This window comes from Apaloderma vittatum, unplaced genomic scaffold (genome assembly GCF_000703405.1).
Source record: "Apaloderma vittatum isolate BGI_N311 unplaced genomic scaffold, ASM70340v1 scaffold5108, whole genome shotgun sequence".
Lineage (NCBI taxonomy): Eukaryota > Metazoa > Chordata > Aves > Trogoniformes > Trogonidae > Apaloderma > Apaloderma vittatum.
Genome location: NW_009731108.1, coordinates 1 through 17,209, shown reverse-complemented (window position 1 = coordinate 17,209; position 17,209 = coordinate 1). Strand labels below are relative to the sequence as shown.

The 17,209-nt window shown below is 49.4% G+C and overlaps 1 protein-coding gene across 1 annotated transcript in view; it reads right to left on the bottom strand.

The window, feature by feature from the left end:
• The window catches only part of UIMC1 (ubiquitin interaction motif containing 1), a gene marked incomplete at its 5' end in the record, with an annotated part of 23,043 nt that extends 8,143 nt beyond the window's left edge, over positions 1-14,900 (bottom strand). The window contains 6 exons of the mRNA XM_009875058.1: positions 1,261-1,429; positions 6,270-6,349; positions 7,282-7,370; positions 9,793-9,857; positions 13,290-14,447; positions 14,776-14,900. Of these exons, the coding sequence (XP_009873360.1) occupies positions 1,261-1,429; positions 6,270-6,349; positions 7,282-7,370; positions 9,793-9,857; positions 13,290-14,447; positions 14,776-14,900 (1,686 nt within the window). The remainder of the gene's footprint in view (positions 1-1,260; positions 1,430-6,269; positions 6,350-7,281; positions 7,371-9,792; positions 9,858-13,289; positions 14,448-14,775) is intronic.
• Between the last annotated feature and the right edge of the window lie 2,309 nt (positions 14,901-17,209).

Sequence of the window (17,209 nt, the reverse complement as noted above, 5' to 3'; positions counted from 1 at the left end):
ACTAAAACCTGCTGCATTTTGTAGTGTGGATAAGAATTTTACCAGTGTTGAGGATGGGAGAGGAACTGCAATAATTTTTGCTTTGCCTGCACAGAACATTTTGCATTAGTAGCTGGTTTGTGCCTGCAGAAAGAACTCCCCACCAAAATTAAGCGCCGAACAGTATCAGCCACTTCTCTGGCTCCTGTTATTTTGACAGGACCTGTGTAAAAAATCCAAAGATTTAGTCTAACAGGGACCTTGTATTTTAAAACTACATGAACTCTGCATTAAGATTACATGGTGAAACTTCCTCTTGCTAGAGGAAAGATGAAGTTACATTTCTTGCACTAGCTCCAATTTGCTCAAATTATTTAAACATTGTAGATTTAGGTTGCATTTAATAACCCAGTACGCAACTGAAAATTATATATTCACAACCTGAAAAGTTAATGTTATTACAAGCTACTACTTTGATACTACCTGACACTGTGCTAACAAAGACTTTACATTTCAAGCAGCAGCTAAAACATAACTTATTGAATATGTTGATAGCCAACCAGTGTATTTGTTCACTTAAGCTCTACAAAGGTTGGCTATGGAAAACCGATACAGAGAAGACTGCAAAGAGGATTAATACTGGCATTCTGACTGTGTCTCTACATCTCACTCTTCGCATGAAGGAGACAAATCCAAGCTCCTGATCGATAGCTATCATTTCACAACTTCAGAGCAACAAGAGGGAAACTTTTCTGCAATCTCTTGCAGCTGAACAAGACATTTTTGCACATACAAATGTCAGACTCATCACAGAGCACAGGCCGTGCTTGCAGTTGTGCAGAACATCCTTCCTTCTCAAGAGCCCTGAAGGACACTCACCCCCATGTCTTGGGAGGCTGACTTTTTCTACCACTGGCAGATTTTCTGCAGGTCCTCAACAAAACACACAATAGCCATGGCCTCTGAGTACTACTTGAAGCATCCAGGGCTTAAATCCTGGGGTAATATTCAGCTCATACACTTTCTAAGGGACTAACGATGTGATGAATTATGAAGTCGGCCAGAGAGAAGACGTCTCTGTGCAAGAGGTGCTAGAAACACAAGAGCCTCTGCTAACACTCCCATGGCTGGCACGGAGATGGAACGAGGCAGAGTGAACAAACCTCCCGACACACCACGTCGGCGTCCTGAGAGGGACAAGACTGCAGCACCTGGCCGCGAGGAACAGGGAAAGGGAGACGAGCACAAAGAGCAAACACACACGAGCAGCGCTCAGCACACCTGGACTGTCGCCGCCAGCCTCCTCTCCCACGACGCCGTTGCAGTACATGGCGTGCAGCTCGATCTCCGTAGCTGGGAAGCCTTGGTCACACAGCGGGCACGACACACGGTCTGCAGCCGTAGGATTGCACTCAGACACAGCCTTGCCAGCATGTTCATCTCCATCAGCCTAAGGAAGAAGAAAAATTAGCCAGACAGTTAATCATGTCATTTCTCTTCTTTTGCTAGGTGCAGAGCTCCATGCTGTCTGGTAGCTACTCACCCTCCCACAGACTGAGTTTTTCTTGGAAAGTTTTATTCTCCCTTCATCGCATACTGGTCTGAAATAAGACCACTGGCTGAGTAAACTGCGCGGCACTAATAACTAATTCTTCTTCCAAAAGCAACATGCCCTTCTGAATCATGGTAAAACCTCCCTGCACAGCCATACACACCATTTAAGGCAAACATCACCTGTACGAGCGTGGAAAAATGGCAAAGCTTCCATTAATCAGGAAAGCTCAGAAGAGAAACTGATGGAAAATGCATGGGGCAAAGCAAGAGCTCAACACCTGACTTGTGCTCATCAGTTTCTGGACATGATCCGCACTACACAGGCACTGTCTGGGAACACAGCTTCCCCCAGGATGAAAGGAGGCTGCTGTGCTCATAGGGAGTCTGAAGAGATCACTGGGAAGCTCCTCCTCTCTAGAGCAGTCATCAGAGGGGACACAGATCAAGGAGAGAGGCAATACCACTAAAAATCTGTGTCACACAAAATTACTAGCAGCAGCTTTTCACCAGGGCAAAATGTCACAGCCTGTGTTTGTTCTCCAAGTGTCATTACCACGTATCAACACTCTCTTTTGGCATTGGTTACACAGCTGCAAAGGTGCTCCACTACCCACCTGCAGAGATACGGCCTGCTCCTTACGCTATTGATGCTCCCAAAACACAGCAGACTGCTGCCATCTCACTCATAACTAGATCTCTGCCCAGACAGACTTGCTACAAGATTTCCCCATATTTAAGAAAGAAGCTTTCCCTCCTCACAATGCTTTAAAAAGTTATTTAAGTATTAACCATGTAGAAAAAACCTCTAGGAAAATATTACAGGAGAATTTTCTGTTCTTAGGGCTAAGCAGTGACACGCAGACAGTACGCAGCCAAACTGCCTTCTGCTTCCCTCCAACGGCGTAATTTCAGGGAAGCGGTAACTGGGGTCAGCCAAGATGCTCAGTGCCACCAGACTGCTCTGTCCTCTGGAGCCCCAGGGCCCTGAGGCCCCAGAGGAAGTCAGGACAAAGGAGGAGTTTGCCTCGGTTGATGAGGACTGGGCTAAGGAGCAGTGAAGCAACCTGAACATCCATAAACCCAGGGGCCAAGAGGGGATGCACCCGGGGGTGCCAAGGGAGCTGGCCAAAGTCACTGCTAGGCCACTCTCCATCATCTTGGGTAAGTCGTGGGCAACAGGAGAGGTGCCTGAGGGCTGGAGGAAAGCAAATGTCACTCCAGTCTTCAAAAAGGCAAGAAGGAGGACCCGGGTAACTACACACAGGTCAGCCTCACCTCCAGCCCTGGAAAGGCGACAGAACAACTCATCCTTGGCACCATCTCCAGGCATATCAAGGATAAGAGGGTCATTAGGAGCAGTGAGCATGGTTTTTCCAAGGGGAAGTCATGTTTGGCCAACCTGATAGCCTTTTATGAGGACATAACGAGCTGGAGAGATGATGGCAGTGCAGTGGATGTGGTTTATCTGGATTCCAGTAAGGCGTTTGACATCATCTCCCACAGCATCCTCGCAGCTCAACTGAGGAAGTGTGGTCTGGATGACCAGGTAGCGAGGTGGATTGCAAACTGGCTGAAGGGAAGAAGTCAGAGAGCTGTGGCCAATGGGACAGAGTCTAGTTGGAGGCCTATTCAATATATTCATCAATGAGAGCACCATCAGCAAGTTTCCTGATGACACAAAACTGGGAGGAGTGGCTGACACACCAGCAGGCTGTGCTGCCATCCAGCGAGACCTGGACAGGCTGGAGAGTTGGGCAGGGAGAAATTTTATGAAATGCAACAAGGGCAAGTGTAGAGTCTTGCACCTGGGAAAGAACAACCCCATGTACCAGTACAGGTTGGGGACTGACCTGCTGGAGAGCAGCGCAGGAGAAAGAGAAAGGGACCTGGGGGTGCTGGTGGGCAGCAGGATGGCCATGAGCCAGCAGTGTGCCCTCGTGGCCAAGAAGGCCAATGACATCCTGGGGTGTGTTAGAAGGGGAGTAGTTAGTAGGTCGCGAGAGGTCCTCCTCTGCTCTGCTCTGCCCTGGTGAGGCCACGTCTGGAATATTGTGTCCAGTTCTGGGCCCCTCAGCTCAAGAGGGACAGGGAACTGCTGGAGAGAGTCCAGTGCAGCCACAGAGGTGATGAAGGGAGTGGAACATCTCCCTGGTGAGGAAAGGCTGATGGAGCTGGGTCTCTTTAGCTTGGATGAGACTAAGGAGTGACCTCATTAATGTGTATAAATATGTCCAAGGTGAGTGTCAGGAGGACGGAGCCAGGCTCTTCTCAGTGATGTCCAATGATAAGACAATGGGCAAAAGGTGCAAGCTGGAGCACAGAAGGTTCCACAAAAACATTAGGAAATACTTTTTCACTGTGAGGGTGACGGAGCACTGGCACAGGCCGCTCAGAGATGACCCTGGAGGTCCTTTCCAACCATAATGATTCTGAGAGGTTGTGGAGTCTCCTTCTCTGGAGGCATTCAAAACCCAGCTGGATGTGTTCCTGTGTGACCTGCTCTGGGTGATCCTGTGCTGGCAGGGGGGTTGGACTAGATGATCTTTCAAGGTCCCTTCCATCCCCTGACATTCTGTGATTCTGTGACATTCTGTCCTATTACTCAGTTTATTACTTGCTTTTCCAAATGAGGGTCCAATCCCAATTCTTCTGCCCTAAAGGGAAGGAAGGTGCTTTGCTAACAGGACTGGGCCTTAAAGTGAGAATCTGACTGACAAAATGCATTTCTCCCAGCCCCAGGAATACCTCGTTTCCAGGGAGGCTCTCTGCCCTGAATTTCTGCAGCGTAGTTGCCACAGAGTTCCTCCAGCTGAACACAGGCTGCTGAAGCACATCACTTACAGCATTAGCACTTGTACCCTGCTCTCACACCTCGGTGTCACTACATCTTGTGAAGTCCTCACCACAGGGCGTCACACAGAGGAGCCGTAAAAAACAAGATGTGTCAAATATGAATGATTAGATCAAACCTGCGTTATCCTAGTCAGACAACACACATAAAAAATATGATGGGAAAAGCAGCAGGCACCGTTCCTTCTAGCTGCCATTTTTAAAGCAATCTTAGGAGATCACCGATTCTGCGCACCCTGCCCGCCTACACTCAGCAGCAAATTACTAATTTTAAATAGAAATGCAACATTCTGTGACAAAAGATACCACGGTCCCAAAACTGCTTGTACAAAATCTTGCTGCAACGACCTGCAAAACCTCAACCGCAGAACCAATCACCCCCTTCAGAGGCAGAGACTGTTGCCTCTTCTCTTTAGCAGAGAAAATTGCCTGCAAGACATAGTACTTGCAGCCGACAGCCAGCCAAGAGCTATGCTAGAGGCTGAGCTCAGCGAGAAGACTCCTGTGTCCTGGCTCAGCATCTGCTAGCAAGAAGTCTGTCCCAGCGGTCTACACTCGCTTCACGCTCAGCACCGGTGCACACGGCAGCTGTTTACACCATCCTCCTGGAGGGCTGCAGGCTCCAGACCGGTACGTGTTGCCAGCAATAACATTCTCAAACAATCTCCAGGAAGCTCCACCGCTCCCAAACACTGCACTGGTCACCTCGTACCGTCTAGACCGAGGTGCAAGACCTGGGGAACCCTCTTCAGAGCACAAGGGGCAGGGCAGCGTCCTGGCCACAGCCAAATGGGTCACAAACGTGCTTCGGTGGCTGCAGCTGCCCAGCTCAGCGCAGGACCGCCGCCTCTGCCCACTGCGGTCTAATTGACTGAGCAGAGCTTTGAGATACCTGCAGAATGAAAGGCACACGAGAGCAGAAGCTGGTTTATTAAGAGGCCTGTGACAATGAGACATCAGAGCTGCAGACACACCGTACAAGCTGCAGACTCCCCGAATGAGCTTTCCACAAATGAATCCTCTTGTCAAGAGCTGTACGCTTCTGTATTCATGTACCCTGCCAGAGGAGTACTTGGCAACCCCTTTGATATCGCTCTCTAAATTAATAGACAAAGGGAGTTTTATCAGAAGCAGGAACTGAAGTCAGATGTCGGTACAGCAACAGCTGCGAAGCAATTGCTGCACAGGTGTGACAACATGGGGAAAGGAGCCACACAACAGCGCACATCTGCATCGGGAGGTAAGAGGATGGCCCTGCCACTGACTTACTATTGCTATTAACTATGACTGCACAGAAATCGAGATTCCTGGGCTCAGGTCACTCTGCTCGGACTGCAAACCGCCGCCAGCCCTCAAGACACCAGTGTCATCTTTATCCCAGCCCAGTCTCTGGGTGAACCTCTCCTCTTAGCTTCTTGGAGACAGTCTGTGGAGAACAAACACCAAAGTTCAGAGGGCCCTAACAGGAAAAAGCATGTCACAGGAGTAACTGAGGTTTACTAGGCCTCCCTTCGCAGCTCCTGGGGTCTCTCTGCATCACTAACAATCACAGCACTAAACCTCTGAGCATGGACAAGGAACTGCTGCTGCCCACACTGATGGCATCCTACAGCACAGCAGTGCATGTGGCACAGAAGAACGAGCTGGAATTGATAACAACTCTCCAGCTACAGGATGGAAAGGCTCCGGAAACAGGTGCAAGCAGCCCCCAGCTAAAAGGGACTGGAGTTCTGAAGCACTGAAGAAAAGTGAAGAGGGAAGTGTTTGCAAGGATTCCAATAGCAGAAACCCAGGCTCCCAGCTAGCCAAGCGGAAACGCCAGCACAGCACAGCTAGTGCCAGAAGGACTGGAAACAGGACCCTTCCCCAGCTTCAGGCTCCTTTACCTGCACAGGTCCATCTCTGTTGCCCGAGCAGAGCTCTGCTCTCTCCACTTCAGCGGCTTCCAGTGGACTCGGCTGAGTCTCTGCAGAAAAACAGCTCCACGTCAGCGTAGGTTTGCAGCCCCCAAATTATCTCCTCACTTGTTGATGTAACTTAGCCCATTTCTTAACAGTGTTTTCACAGCTTCAAAACGTTTTTTAGACTTGCCACAAATGTTATCAGACAACGTGCAACAACACAGCTGGATGAGGGGTTAAAAGTCGCAGCACGGTGGTGTGAGGACAAAGCCACCATAGCTTTGCAGCTTCACGGGGAGTGAGACTAGACACAAGGAAAGTGCGTGGGGCACTTGCTGGGACAGAGACAAAGCAAGAATAGAGCTCTCCCTCGCATCAAGGCAAACAGAGCTCCCATTCTGGTGTCTGCCTCACAGTCGCACCTTTCTCAGACCTCCACATCTTCCTTAGCAACAAAATGTGCCTCCAAGCACCCCCACGGCCTCTCTCTCTACAGCTGCTCGTGAACAGGAGAGGTCTCTTCGTTAATTTTCTCACTTAAAACCCTGGACTGGAAAATCTCAAATGCAGTAGGAGAGACCAAGGAAGAAAAACTTGTTGGTCCCACACACATTTTATTAATTTAAGATAAAAAATTATTTCAGCTCTCACACTTTACACATATCCTGACACTGAAAAATCTGAACATTTATTAATTGCATTGAAGAGACCACTCACGACACCTTGTTCAGAGGGATCCCTCCATACCAGTGTACATCCTGGTGCCTCTTCAGCAGCAAGTCCCCAAAAATCTCTGCTCACAGAACTGCCTTGGAGGAAATGGGTCCAAAACCAGGGAATCAAACTAAATTACCTGGGTAATTTCAGCCTTGACAAACACGGTTGGGAAAGAAATCTCACTTTGTTCAAATAACAGAAAAGTCAAAGAAAAGAACAGAGTTTTCAGAAGTGTGTAACTTCAAGTGCAAATTCAGAAACACTCTGAAGCGCCTCTTACCTGGGCAAACAGAGATCTCTTCTTCAGCAGAGTTTTCTGTGGCAATATCTGGACTCCTTTTACTGCCAAGTGGGGTCAACATGGAGATGCTGTTCAAATATATAAACATAATACAAATCTCTAATCAAGCAGGTGAGACAGCACGCACCCGTCTGTCTCACACAGTTCAGAAGAGCAGATATGCCCTAATTTCCAAGTGGGCAATATCTGATAGCCAGAAATACCAGGATAACAGCGAAATATCAGTATAAAATGCTGTCCTAAGCAAAGACCCCAAAGAGAACTTTTTATTTTTTCTCTAGAAGCCCTTGACAAAAAGGCACAAAGGGCCACTATCTCATGTCAGGGGAGCAAAAAAATACCTGCTCACAACTGTGGGACTCTCTTGAATATCTCTACACTCGCAAGATTTGGGAGTTGTGCAGGTACCAGCGTGGTGCTTCCTTCTGTCTGGGGAAGGAAATCCTCCGAGAGGAAAGACACAGACTTGCTTTATCCCACACTACCCTCTCCCTCCTTACACTGCTTTTTTTTTTTTTAACTTATCACTGTGCACAGCAACTAGAAGCAGCAAGGATGCAACACAAGACAAGGCTTCCCTGCAGCAAAGTCCTAATGGCATTAGCATGGAGGTTCCTCCGAGCGGCACCGGGTACTGCTCTTCTGGGTTTGACCTTCAGATTCCTCCTTTTTTTTTTTTTATTCCCCTCCCCACACACAGCACAGTGTCTTTCTGAAACACGCAGGCATTGCTGAGTAAGTCTGGCACCCATGCTGATACGCTCGGCGCTTTGCGTGGCTTTCTGATTAGTCTGATCAAGTATGCAGGAACACACTTTAAAAACATGAATCCCCACACTGACAAATAGAAGATTTATTAAGCTCAACCGCAGGCCTTAGAGAGGAGAGAGCAGCCACTGCTGATTTATGATAAATAACAAAATTCTGATAGGAAATCACAAGTGGCTTTTCTCTCTAAATAAAGCATCTCAAAGCATTTGTTATGAATCCAGGCTGAGCGTGTTTTACTCTGTGTCTAACATCAGGGCTCACTTCAAAAGGAGTCGCACAAAACAACTTGCTATGACATTTATAAAATGGGCTAATCAATTTTAAGTCAAACCGCATTTCTTGCTACACCAACTATCTCCTGGTAACAAAGCCTATAATCATTTATTAAAACCCCGATCCGCCACGCTCCGCACAAAGCGTAAAACCATCAGGCGAAGCGGCCCGCAGAAAGCAAAGCAGCCTCTTCCTGCTGCCGTCGCTGCCCTCAAACTGCTTTGCTACCCCCAGCCAGCTCAGAGCCATGTTTTCCTGTTTTGAGCTGCCGCGGACGCCGGCCGGGGTGCCCGAGCCTCACCCGCGAGGGCTGTGCTTGGCGAGCCACCAGCAGCCAGATGGCAACGCTTCACGGGCACAAATCTGCAAACCCCGCAGCCATTGCTTTGCCCGGCTGCAGATGTGCCGGCTGCTCAAGGAGGGGCCGCGGCAGCGTCCCGGCCCCGAGGGGTGAGCCAGGAGCTCCTGGGCGGCTTTGGGGAATGTCCCAAACTAACCCCACCAGCTACAGCAAAGAGGTCCTTCTCTTTTCACATCCAGCTGTCAGAGGCTCATCAGCTCCGGCAGCAGCAGCAGCTGCAGGTTCCTCCTGCTTCCCAAGGCGAGCGTTAAGCTTGTTAGAAAGGTGCAAGCGAGAGGGATTTTCATACTCTGCATATTGATATTAACTGCTCAGGCCAAACGCTGCTAGATAAGAGGAAAATTGGCAGTTTTGTTTCAAAGCAGGTTTAAATTATAAAACCCAGAAAATTAAAAACATGACATTATCTGCCCTCTCTTGTAACTTGCTCCTTGAATCCTCTCACATTTGCCCTTCTTCCCTCACAGCCTTTGCTGCAAAATTGCATCCCACAGGGGGAAAAAAAAAAAAAAAAAAAAGGAAAAGAGGAGTAGGCTTAAATCTGAAGAAAATCATGTTGACTTGTCCCACACCTGTCATCTGCTGAAGTGGCTTTTCTGGAGCACTGCACTCTATCTTTGGCTGATAGGCAGTGCCGTCTGGCTTCCTCCTCCCTTCTCTCCTCCTCAGCAGCAAGGCAAGAACATAAAAATACACACAGAAATCCAGTAAACCCTGCACCATGCTGCCTGTGCGCCTTCCCAGACAGGCCACGTGATGACATCGCTGTAACTCACCTTCAGCTCACCTACCCACCCCACAGCGCTACTGCACCGTGTCACAGCAGCTTCTGAGGGCAAGGATCAAGCCCTTGTGCTCGTGCTACGATGCCCCTTGCACATTTTATAAAGTAAAAAGAGTGACCGACCTCCCCCCTCCCCAGTTACGTCCCACCTCCCTCCCAGGCTCCGTGGGATACCCGACAGCGGCAGCCTGTCCAGCGAGCCCCGGCGAGGCTGCACCCCAAAACGCTCCAGGGAGAATGGAAGAGCCCAGGTTACCAGAGCAAGCACACGAGCCCCACGCTCTGAAATCACCCTGCTCACCTCTGTGCTATTTGCATGGGTTCCCCATCTTCACGTGCGTTCTCTGCCGGCAGCATCTGGGAGGCCTGGTAAGGAAAATTCTGATATTACACAAAACAACACACATAGCTAAGCGGGATCTGCTGGGTCATCAGATTCTGTCCATGGCATTGCACCCAGGCTGTTACGTATTTTTTTCTTCTGGAAACAGTCAAGTACCCATCCTGAACTACTCAGCTATTTGCCTCCATCACTCCTCGTGGTAAGGTGTTTCAGCAGCTCCCTGGCAGGACTTTTTGCCACCTTGCTGCCTGGACATGTTCCTGGACAGCCCATGTCCATCCATTCACATCGTCCTGTCCATCACCTTCTACACCCTCGCTTCTTCCTGGCATTCTGCCCCGATGTCCCAGTAGGCAGCCACCACTGGTACCGAGCTGAATAGCCCAAGGACTTCAGTGTCCCCTTGCCCTCCTGCAAGCAGCCCATGAGCCCTCACCCACTCCATTTAATCTATTAGTCTGAGCCAGAATGACCCCGTCAACTGGTACAACTCAGTCTGACCAGGAGAAGTACTTTTCTGAAATTTCTTACAGATAAGAGCTGCTGCATCTTCCTTGACTGGGAAATCAGATGTCCCATCAAAGAGAGGGAACAGATTAACCTGCACAATCTAGAGCTCGTAGATCTGTGTGCATTTTATCCCATTTTTCATTTAGCTCTACAACTCCACTTATTCTTTCCTTTAAAATTTGTTCAAAAGCCTTATGCACTGCCAAGGTCAGGCTAACATGTCAGTCATTACCCAGATCCCTTTTTTCTTCTTCAGTGTACACGTTACACTTGCCATTCCCTAATCAAGTGGAATTACAATGGTTTATTAGCAGCCCTTGCTGTCAGGCCTGAGATTTTTCATGCTAGTCCTCAAAAAAATCCAAAGGGTTTTCCTCTCCCTTCCTCGAGTCTATTAAACTCTCGGAGTTTGATTTCCAACACAGGTTTCAACCTCGTTCAGCTCCCCTCCTGGATGGCTGATGTACTTCCCCAGCGAGCCCCAAAACAAAGCCTCCTGTCAGATTTCCTTCAAGTGACTCCAGCTCCCAAATATTCTGTGTTATCTGTGCTGTTCCTCACAGCCTAACTCATCATTAACATAAATACCACACCTCCTCCCTCAGTTTTCTTTTTCCTGAACAAGGACTCTGTCCCGGTCACGAACACCAGACCACGCTTCTGTTTTGCCTAGTACATATGTTATGAAGTATGACACTCAATTAGGTCACCAGACTCTAACTCTCCAGAACTGGGTCTTTTCCCTCTGAATCTTTTAACCAAGAGTCCCCTAACCTTTTCTGAAAGGCTATGAAGGGGTTGATTCTATTAGCACTGAAGTTTGTTAGCGCAGGTTCACAGGTTCCGTGCCAGCATCCCATCCCTTGGCTGCGGGAGGCAGAGGGGGAAGGTCTCTGCCCACCGCACGCGAAGGTGTCAAAGCAGGGGTACAGGGGGGTTCCCTCAAGTGTGTCCTTTGCACCTTCGTTTCACCGGTACAACACAGGGCACAAGGCTTTTTCAAGGACAGCTTTGAGTCCCCACGGATGGTTTCCAGCCTCGGCACTGCCTAAAAATCTCCCTCCAGCCCCCCAGGGAAAGCTGCAGTACAGGCAGCAGGGTCTCCTAGCGATGCAGCACAGTGGGGACACGGCTGCTCCGGGCCCCTCCTTTGTTACTGCCAGTGGAATTGTATTTGATAGAAGGAAAAAAAATGGAGACGAGGCACAAGCAAACATCAAACATATTGATCTTGCAAGTAAATCACCTGCGCTGGCTTCAGCATGCGACTGCACAGAGAGGCGAGAGAAGGGAGCAACCTCTCAAGCTGGGTGTGATAAGACAGATGAAAAGGGCATTTAGAAACTATTTTCTTTCAAGTAAATAAACGACTTGCAAATTTTGGGCTAGAGTTGAAATTCTGAAGTCTGCTCCTCCCTCCTCTTCCTTATTTTTTGACCTTAAAAAATACCAGAAAGACTACATCTGCATACACGTTATGGTTCTTTGAGAGAGCTCTTGTGGTCAGGATGAGTACATGACAAGTTCCCACTCAGCACCACCAAAACCTCTTTCTTCCCCAAGAATTAATTAGGTATTAGCATTAAATGAATAACGTGAAAATAAAAAAATACCCCACGATTTTCAATACTGATTAAAAGTTCACACCCTTCCCAGCTGCTGCAGCTTTCCAAGGACTTTAGTGTACACCTCCCCAGACTTGCAGTCACCCCCATCTTCCAGATTAATGACACCTCCATTCCCAAAGGTAAAGACACAGAAAACAAAGCAGTTTGCCTCAGAACCTTCCAGGTCTTTTGTGTCTACCCTGAAGAAATTTAAAAGGGCACAAGTCGGTTTCTTTCCTCTGCAGGTCACCTCTAAGGCTTGTTTAAATCTCTCTCTGCTAAACCGCAGCCAAAGCATTGTCACGAAAAGTCACATTTCAGCACAGACGGCTCTGCTCTTTTTCTGCAACCAGAAAATGCAGACATGACGTTTTTCCTAAGTGTTCAATATTACAAGACAGAATATAAATATCACAAAACAAGTTAAGTATCTTTCTAACACCAGGGTAAATGATCAAATACACTCGAAAACAGGAACAACAGAGCCGAAGCTTCAGTCATAGAGAAGTTATACAATGATCCGAGAGTGAAGTCATTATGAAAAATGAGGGTTGGAAAAGGCTGACACAAACCTAAAATACAGCAGTAATAAATACTTCATCTGACTAGCAATCTGTTTAAACTTAGCAGTGACAGAAAGCTGCCTTCCGCTCCAACAAGAGAGCCCTGATGGAGACAGAGGCTGACACCTAGCGTCTAGCAGCCCCAGCCAGCGAGCTGGGGAGAAGGTGCCCAACCACTAAAACAAGGACGATGAGCATCACTGTGACAACACATCACCCCGGGCAGGCAGAAAACGCCTGCAAGGACACAGAGCCTCCCCCGGCCACGGCCGCAGGACCACGAGGGAAAAGAGGACTTGCAAGGGTGAAGCATGTCCAGGCACCAAGGAGCACGCAGGTGCAAAAAGGAGAGCCTGCGCTGCAAGGAAAAAGGCATGTTCCTGTCTGCGAAGGGGAACGCAGAGCTCCCCACCGGGCTGTGGTTTTATAAGCTGGTTTGACAGAGCTGGCAGCAATCGGCACCACGTCCTCGGTCGCTGCGCTGACGCACGGCCAGGCTACACCCCGCTGAGAAGGACAAGTAAGCTGCACGTCTTTATCTCAGTGGTGCATTAATGGACAACTGCCAGGCTGCGCGATGGCCCCTACCGTTTGTGAGCCGGGTATCAGCCTGCACGCCTCTCCCTTCCACAGTGAGCTGTGTGGGTAGGGGAGGAAGTCCCTAGATTTTAAGAGGGGCATTAAACAGCAGTGCCTGCTCTGCAGAAGGGACTGAATCCTAAAAAGGATCAAAGAGCAGAACTGCTCTGCCACTGCTCAGTGGCGAAGCTCTTACCTGGCAGTAGCTGGTGGTCGGTTCGTCATCAGAAGTGGAGTCCTTCTCTTCTTCCATGCTGTGCCCTGGACTCTCTGCCTCCCTCCTCTTTGAAGGGAGGAGCCAGGTGATGCTCTCAGGTTCCTTCTGCCCATCTGGGTCTCCATCTTCTGTATCATCAGCAACCCTGTTCTCCCTGCTTATCTGCTCTCCTTTCCCAAGCTCATTTTGGCTCAAGGAAGAACTGGGCACAACTGGGTTACCAAACTCCTTTTTATGTAACAGCTGCCTCTGAGCCTGCTTCAGGCTCTTCTGGTAAACCTCCAGCTGACACAAGATGACTTTGGTGTACTGGTTGGGGTCAACCCCTTTGGGGCAGAAGGGGATGCCCCAGTAATAGTGCACTGTGTCTCTTGCCTCCTCCTGCTTGTGCTTCTCCTCCGCCACATGCAGCGCGCAAGGCTCAGGGGTACTGTCGGGCACCTCGTTCTGCTCTGCTTGCTCTGTGGAAACACAGACTTTGGCGGCACTCCCAGACTGTGAGGGCTGTTTGGTACCTGCTCCCCCTCCACTCCTCCTGGGGCTGTCACACCGTTCCATAGTCCAGCTCTTCCAGAGCGTGGCTGAGCAACCAGCACCAGCGTCTCCCGCAGAATGGCCAGTGCAGGGCAGGAGCTGCTCTTTTGGTTCATGGCCCGCTGCTTCAGAAGAGCTGGAGGGGCTCGTGAACAGTCTCCGAGGTGTCAGTCGCCAGGAGCCTGAAGTCACCCTGCCAAAGGTGGGACTCAAAGAGATGAGGTCCTCTCCGAGGGTGCTGGGTAACATGTTACCAGAATCACTTTTTGCTGGCGAGGAAGGCTTTTCACTTGACCTTGTCACAGGCTGGCCCTTCCCCGGAGACACGATTATGCTGGATACTAGTGAGCTTTCAACGATTTCCTGGCTTAACCTCCTCAACACTACCAGGGGGCTCCGGGCAACATCCATCTGTCCGTTCCCATCAGCTCTGGTGCCCTGTGAGTGGGAGCTGCACTCGGAGCGAGGGGTGTCAGGGCAAGGCGCCAGACCTCCCAGGACCCCAGAGCCTTCTTTCTCGGCGGGCTCCCTTTGGCCTCGCGTGCCAAACAGTTCCGCAGACAACTGAGGGGTTGCATCGGAGGAGTCTGAGGGCTGGTGACTCTGAAAAACAAAAGGTTGATTCTCTGAGAGGTGTGTTCTCTATCAGCAGATCATACTAAGGGCTCCCTCAGCACGCTGGCAGCTGTCGCCTGCACTGCAGACCCCTCCAACACCCCCTGATCAGAACCATGTACCCCAAAATAGGGGACAGCTAAGATTAGGCATCACACGCCCCTCTTGCTAGGAATGGTACAAAACAACTACTTTGTGACTGCTGTAGTTCCAGCTTGCACTGGAAAAATCTTCTTTTATGCAGTGTAGCAAGGCATGTGCAGAAAGCAACGCTGCTGAAGAACCCTGGCGAGCCTCTTCACAGAAGCACACTTACATTAAGGCTCTCGGCAATGGCCTTCCTCAAGAGTTCCTCCTCTTCCTCCTCCTGACAGTTCACTTGTCTGGCTTCTTGCTCACTCATTTTCAGGGCCAGTGCAAACTGTTCCTCTTCAGTCATCTCTACAGCAGAAGAAAAAGGATAAAGTCAAGTCACAGCTGCAGATGTATGTAAACACCCAATGTATACCCAGGATGTTGGGAGAAATGTCTAAGGGTTCTACCTCCCCAGGAGGAACAGGGAGCAAAACTTCCAAACCTTAGCTTTCCAAAAAGGCGTCACCAAAACCAGAGCAGACAACACTAAATGAAAAAGGTGACCCAAGTCAGGAACTTCAGTTAGGGTTTCGACAGCAACCTAAACTCTGACTCCCTGGGTATATCAACTGCAGTGGGACATTTTATTTGCCTTCATCAAACAACACATTTCACACCTGAAGAACACACATTCAAGGAGAGAGAAAAAGAAAATATTTTGAAAGTGTGCTCATTTGTATATCGGATAGGCTCAGCAGCAAGACAGGATAAAGAACATTTCTTTAAGGTGGTTTTTTCCCTGGCTGAGTAGCACACCTCACTGCCTTCTGACACACAGATACCTGCGATACCGCAGGAGACCTACCCGAGAGAAAAAGAGCTACACGTTGTTCACCTCAAGCCGCAAGCTGAAAGCTCTGTGGAGGATAATGTTACTAGCTCGGTGGTATTATGGAGGATCTTTCACATGCATACATCCCCCTTCTGCTCACATCACCACTCCACTGCATCACTAAGTCAGTCATGCATGGGAAACAGGTTTCCTACAGTTGTAACTGCTATTTCAGCAGAAAATTTCACCCTGGAATATTCCTCACTCAGAGCAAACCAGAAGCCCAGACTGGCTATTTAGAAACAAAGCAGTTAGTTACTTTGGAAGATACTTATTTACTGAGATTCAATCCAACACTTTCAACTATGCTTAAAATATACAACGCCTGCAGAACAGAGTGCAGCTTGGAAAAACAACTCGACAGCACTCTCAGGAGCTGAAAAACACATCTTCTCACTCGAAACAAATTGACAGATTTCCTTCAAAACCCGCTCCTTCCTTCAGGCAGAGCCCTGCACGCGCCATCTCAGCCATGAACCAAAAGGTTCTCTCTCCGATGGGTCAGAAGAGCTTTAAGAGACACGATTTGAACAGCAAGGCTGCCCAAGCACAAAACGCGCTTTCACCGCAGCCAGTTTCGGAGGCAGACGTTTCCCTGGATTGAGACACGGTCAGAAGTCGCAGCGTCCCTCTTTCTGACCCTCCCGGCTGTCCCGGCTGTCCTGAACCCCGGCAGCACTGTCTTCCCCCCCGAGCAGCCGGGCACTGCCGCGATGGAGCATCACGCTGGGCCCGCCCGGCTCTGCCCTTCCCCCAGCTCGTTGCTAAGGGCAGGCTGGTCCCCCCCACCCAAGCAGGATCTGAAGCATTTTCGGACTGTTCTGACCGCCAGCCACAGATTCCTTTATGCGTCCTACTAAATCAGCCCTTAGCTTTAGGTTGGTTTTGTTGTCAGTTGTTTTGTTTATTTATTTAAAAATTAAGAACGAGGTTGAAGTGAAGGCAGGCAGCAGCACGCTCAGCTCATGGGGATCTTTTGTCCTTGGACAAAGTCACTCTGCGATGCTACAGCCAGGAGGGACTAGGGGAAAAAAATAATAGGCATCCTTTAATGGAAAGCACACGACAGTCCAGTATATGGAGAAGCCTCTCGTGCCTACAAACATCACTAAAATGCAGCATTTCCTCGATACCAACCGCCTCCCAAGCACTCCATAAGTACGTGCCGATTCGTTTCCCAAACCATCACAGCAGTCGGGCCAGACCCTGCAAACTCTGACATGTGCGAGAAAACGGCCGCACGTGATCGGTGCCCCACAACACAAGACTTTCCACGTGCTTAAATTAAAACGGGGGCCTGAGCGTTCACCAGTTCAGGCTATCAACATCCATGAAGCTTAATAAAAAGAAACAGTTTTTGGCGAGTTACTACCGTACATTTTGTTTTCTTCTCCCTCCCTGGCACAGCAATTTCCCCTCTGGGGACAGGGAATGTGCCAGACAAATGCTGCCTCTGGCAAAGAAACCAGCGACAAACAAGATGCACTTAGAGCACGTTCCAGTTGAGTAGGTGCTCAGGAGACGGGGAAATCTTGAGTTTAAATCCACCTGACAGGACGGTAGGGAGAGTGAGGAGCAGCTCTGCTCACGCCTTCCAGGAGACCTGACCTGCTTTAAGCTGAGCGCTCCTGGAGCCGACGGTATTTTGTGCTCCACGCCTGATCATCTCTCACCACCGAGCGTTTTATTCAACTCGATGTTGATTGCACCGGCCGTAATTTATGATGATTAGAGGCTGAGAGCGTCAGGCTCGCAAACTCACCGGGAGCGAGCGGCGGAGGCG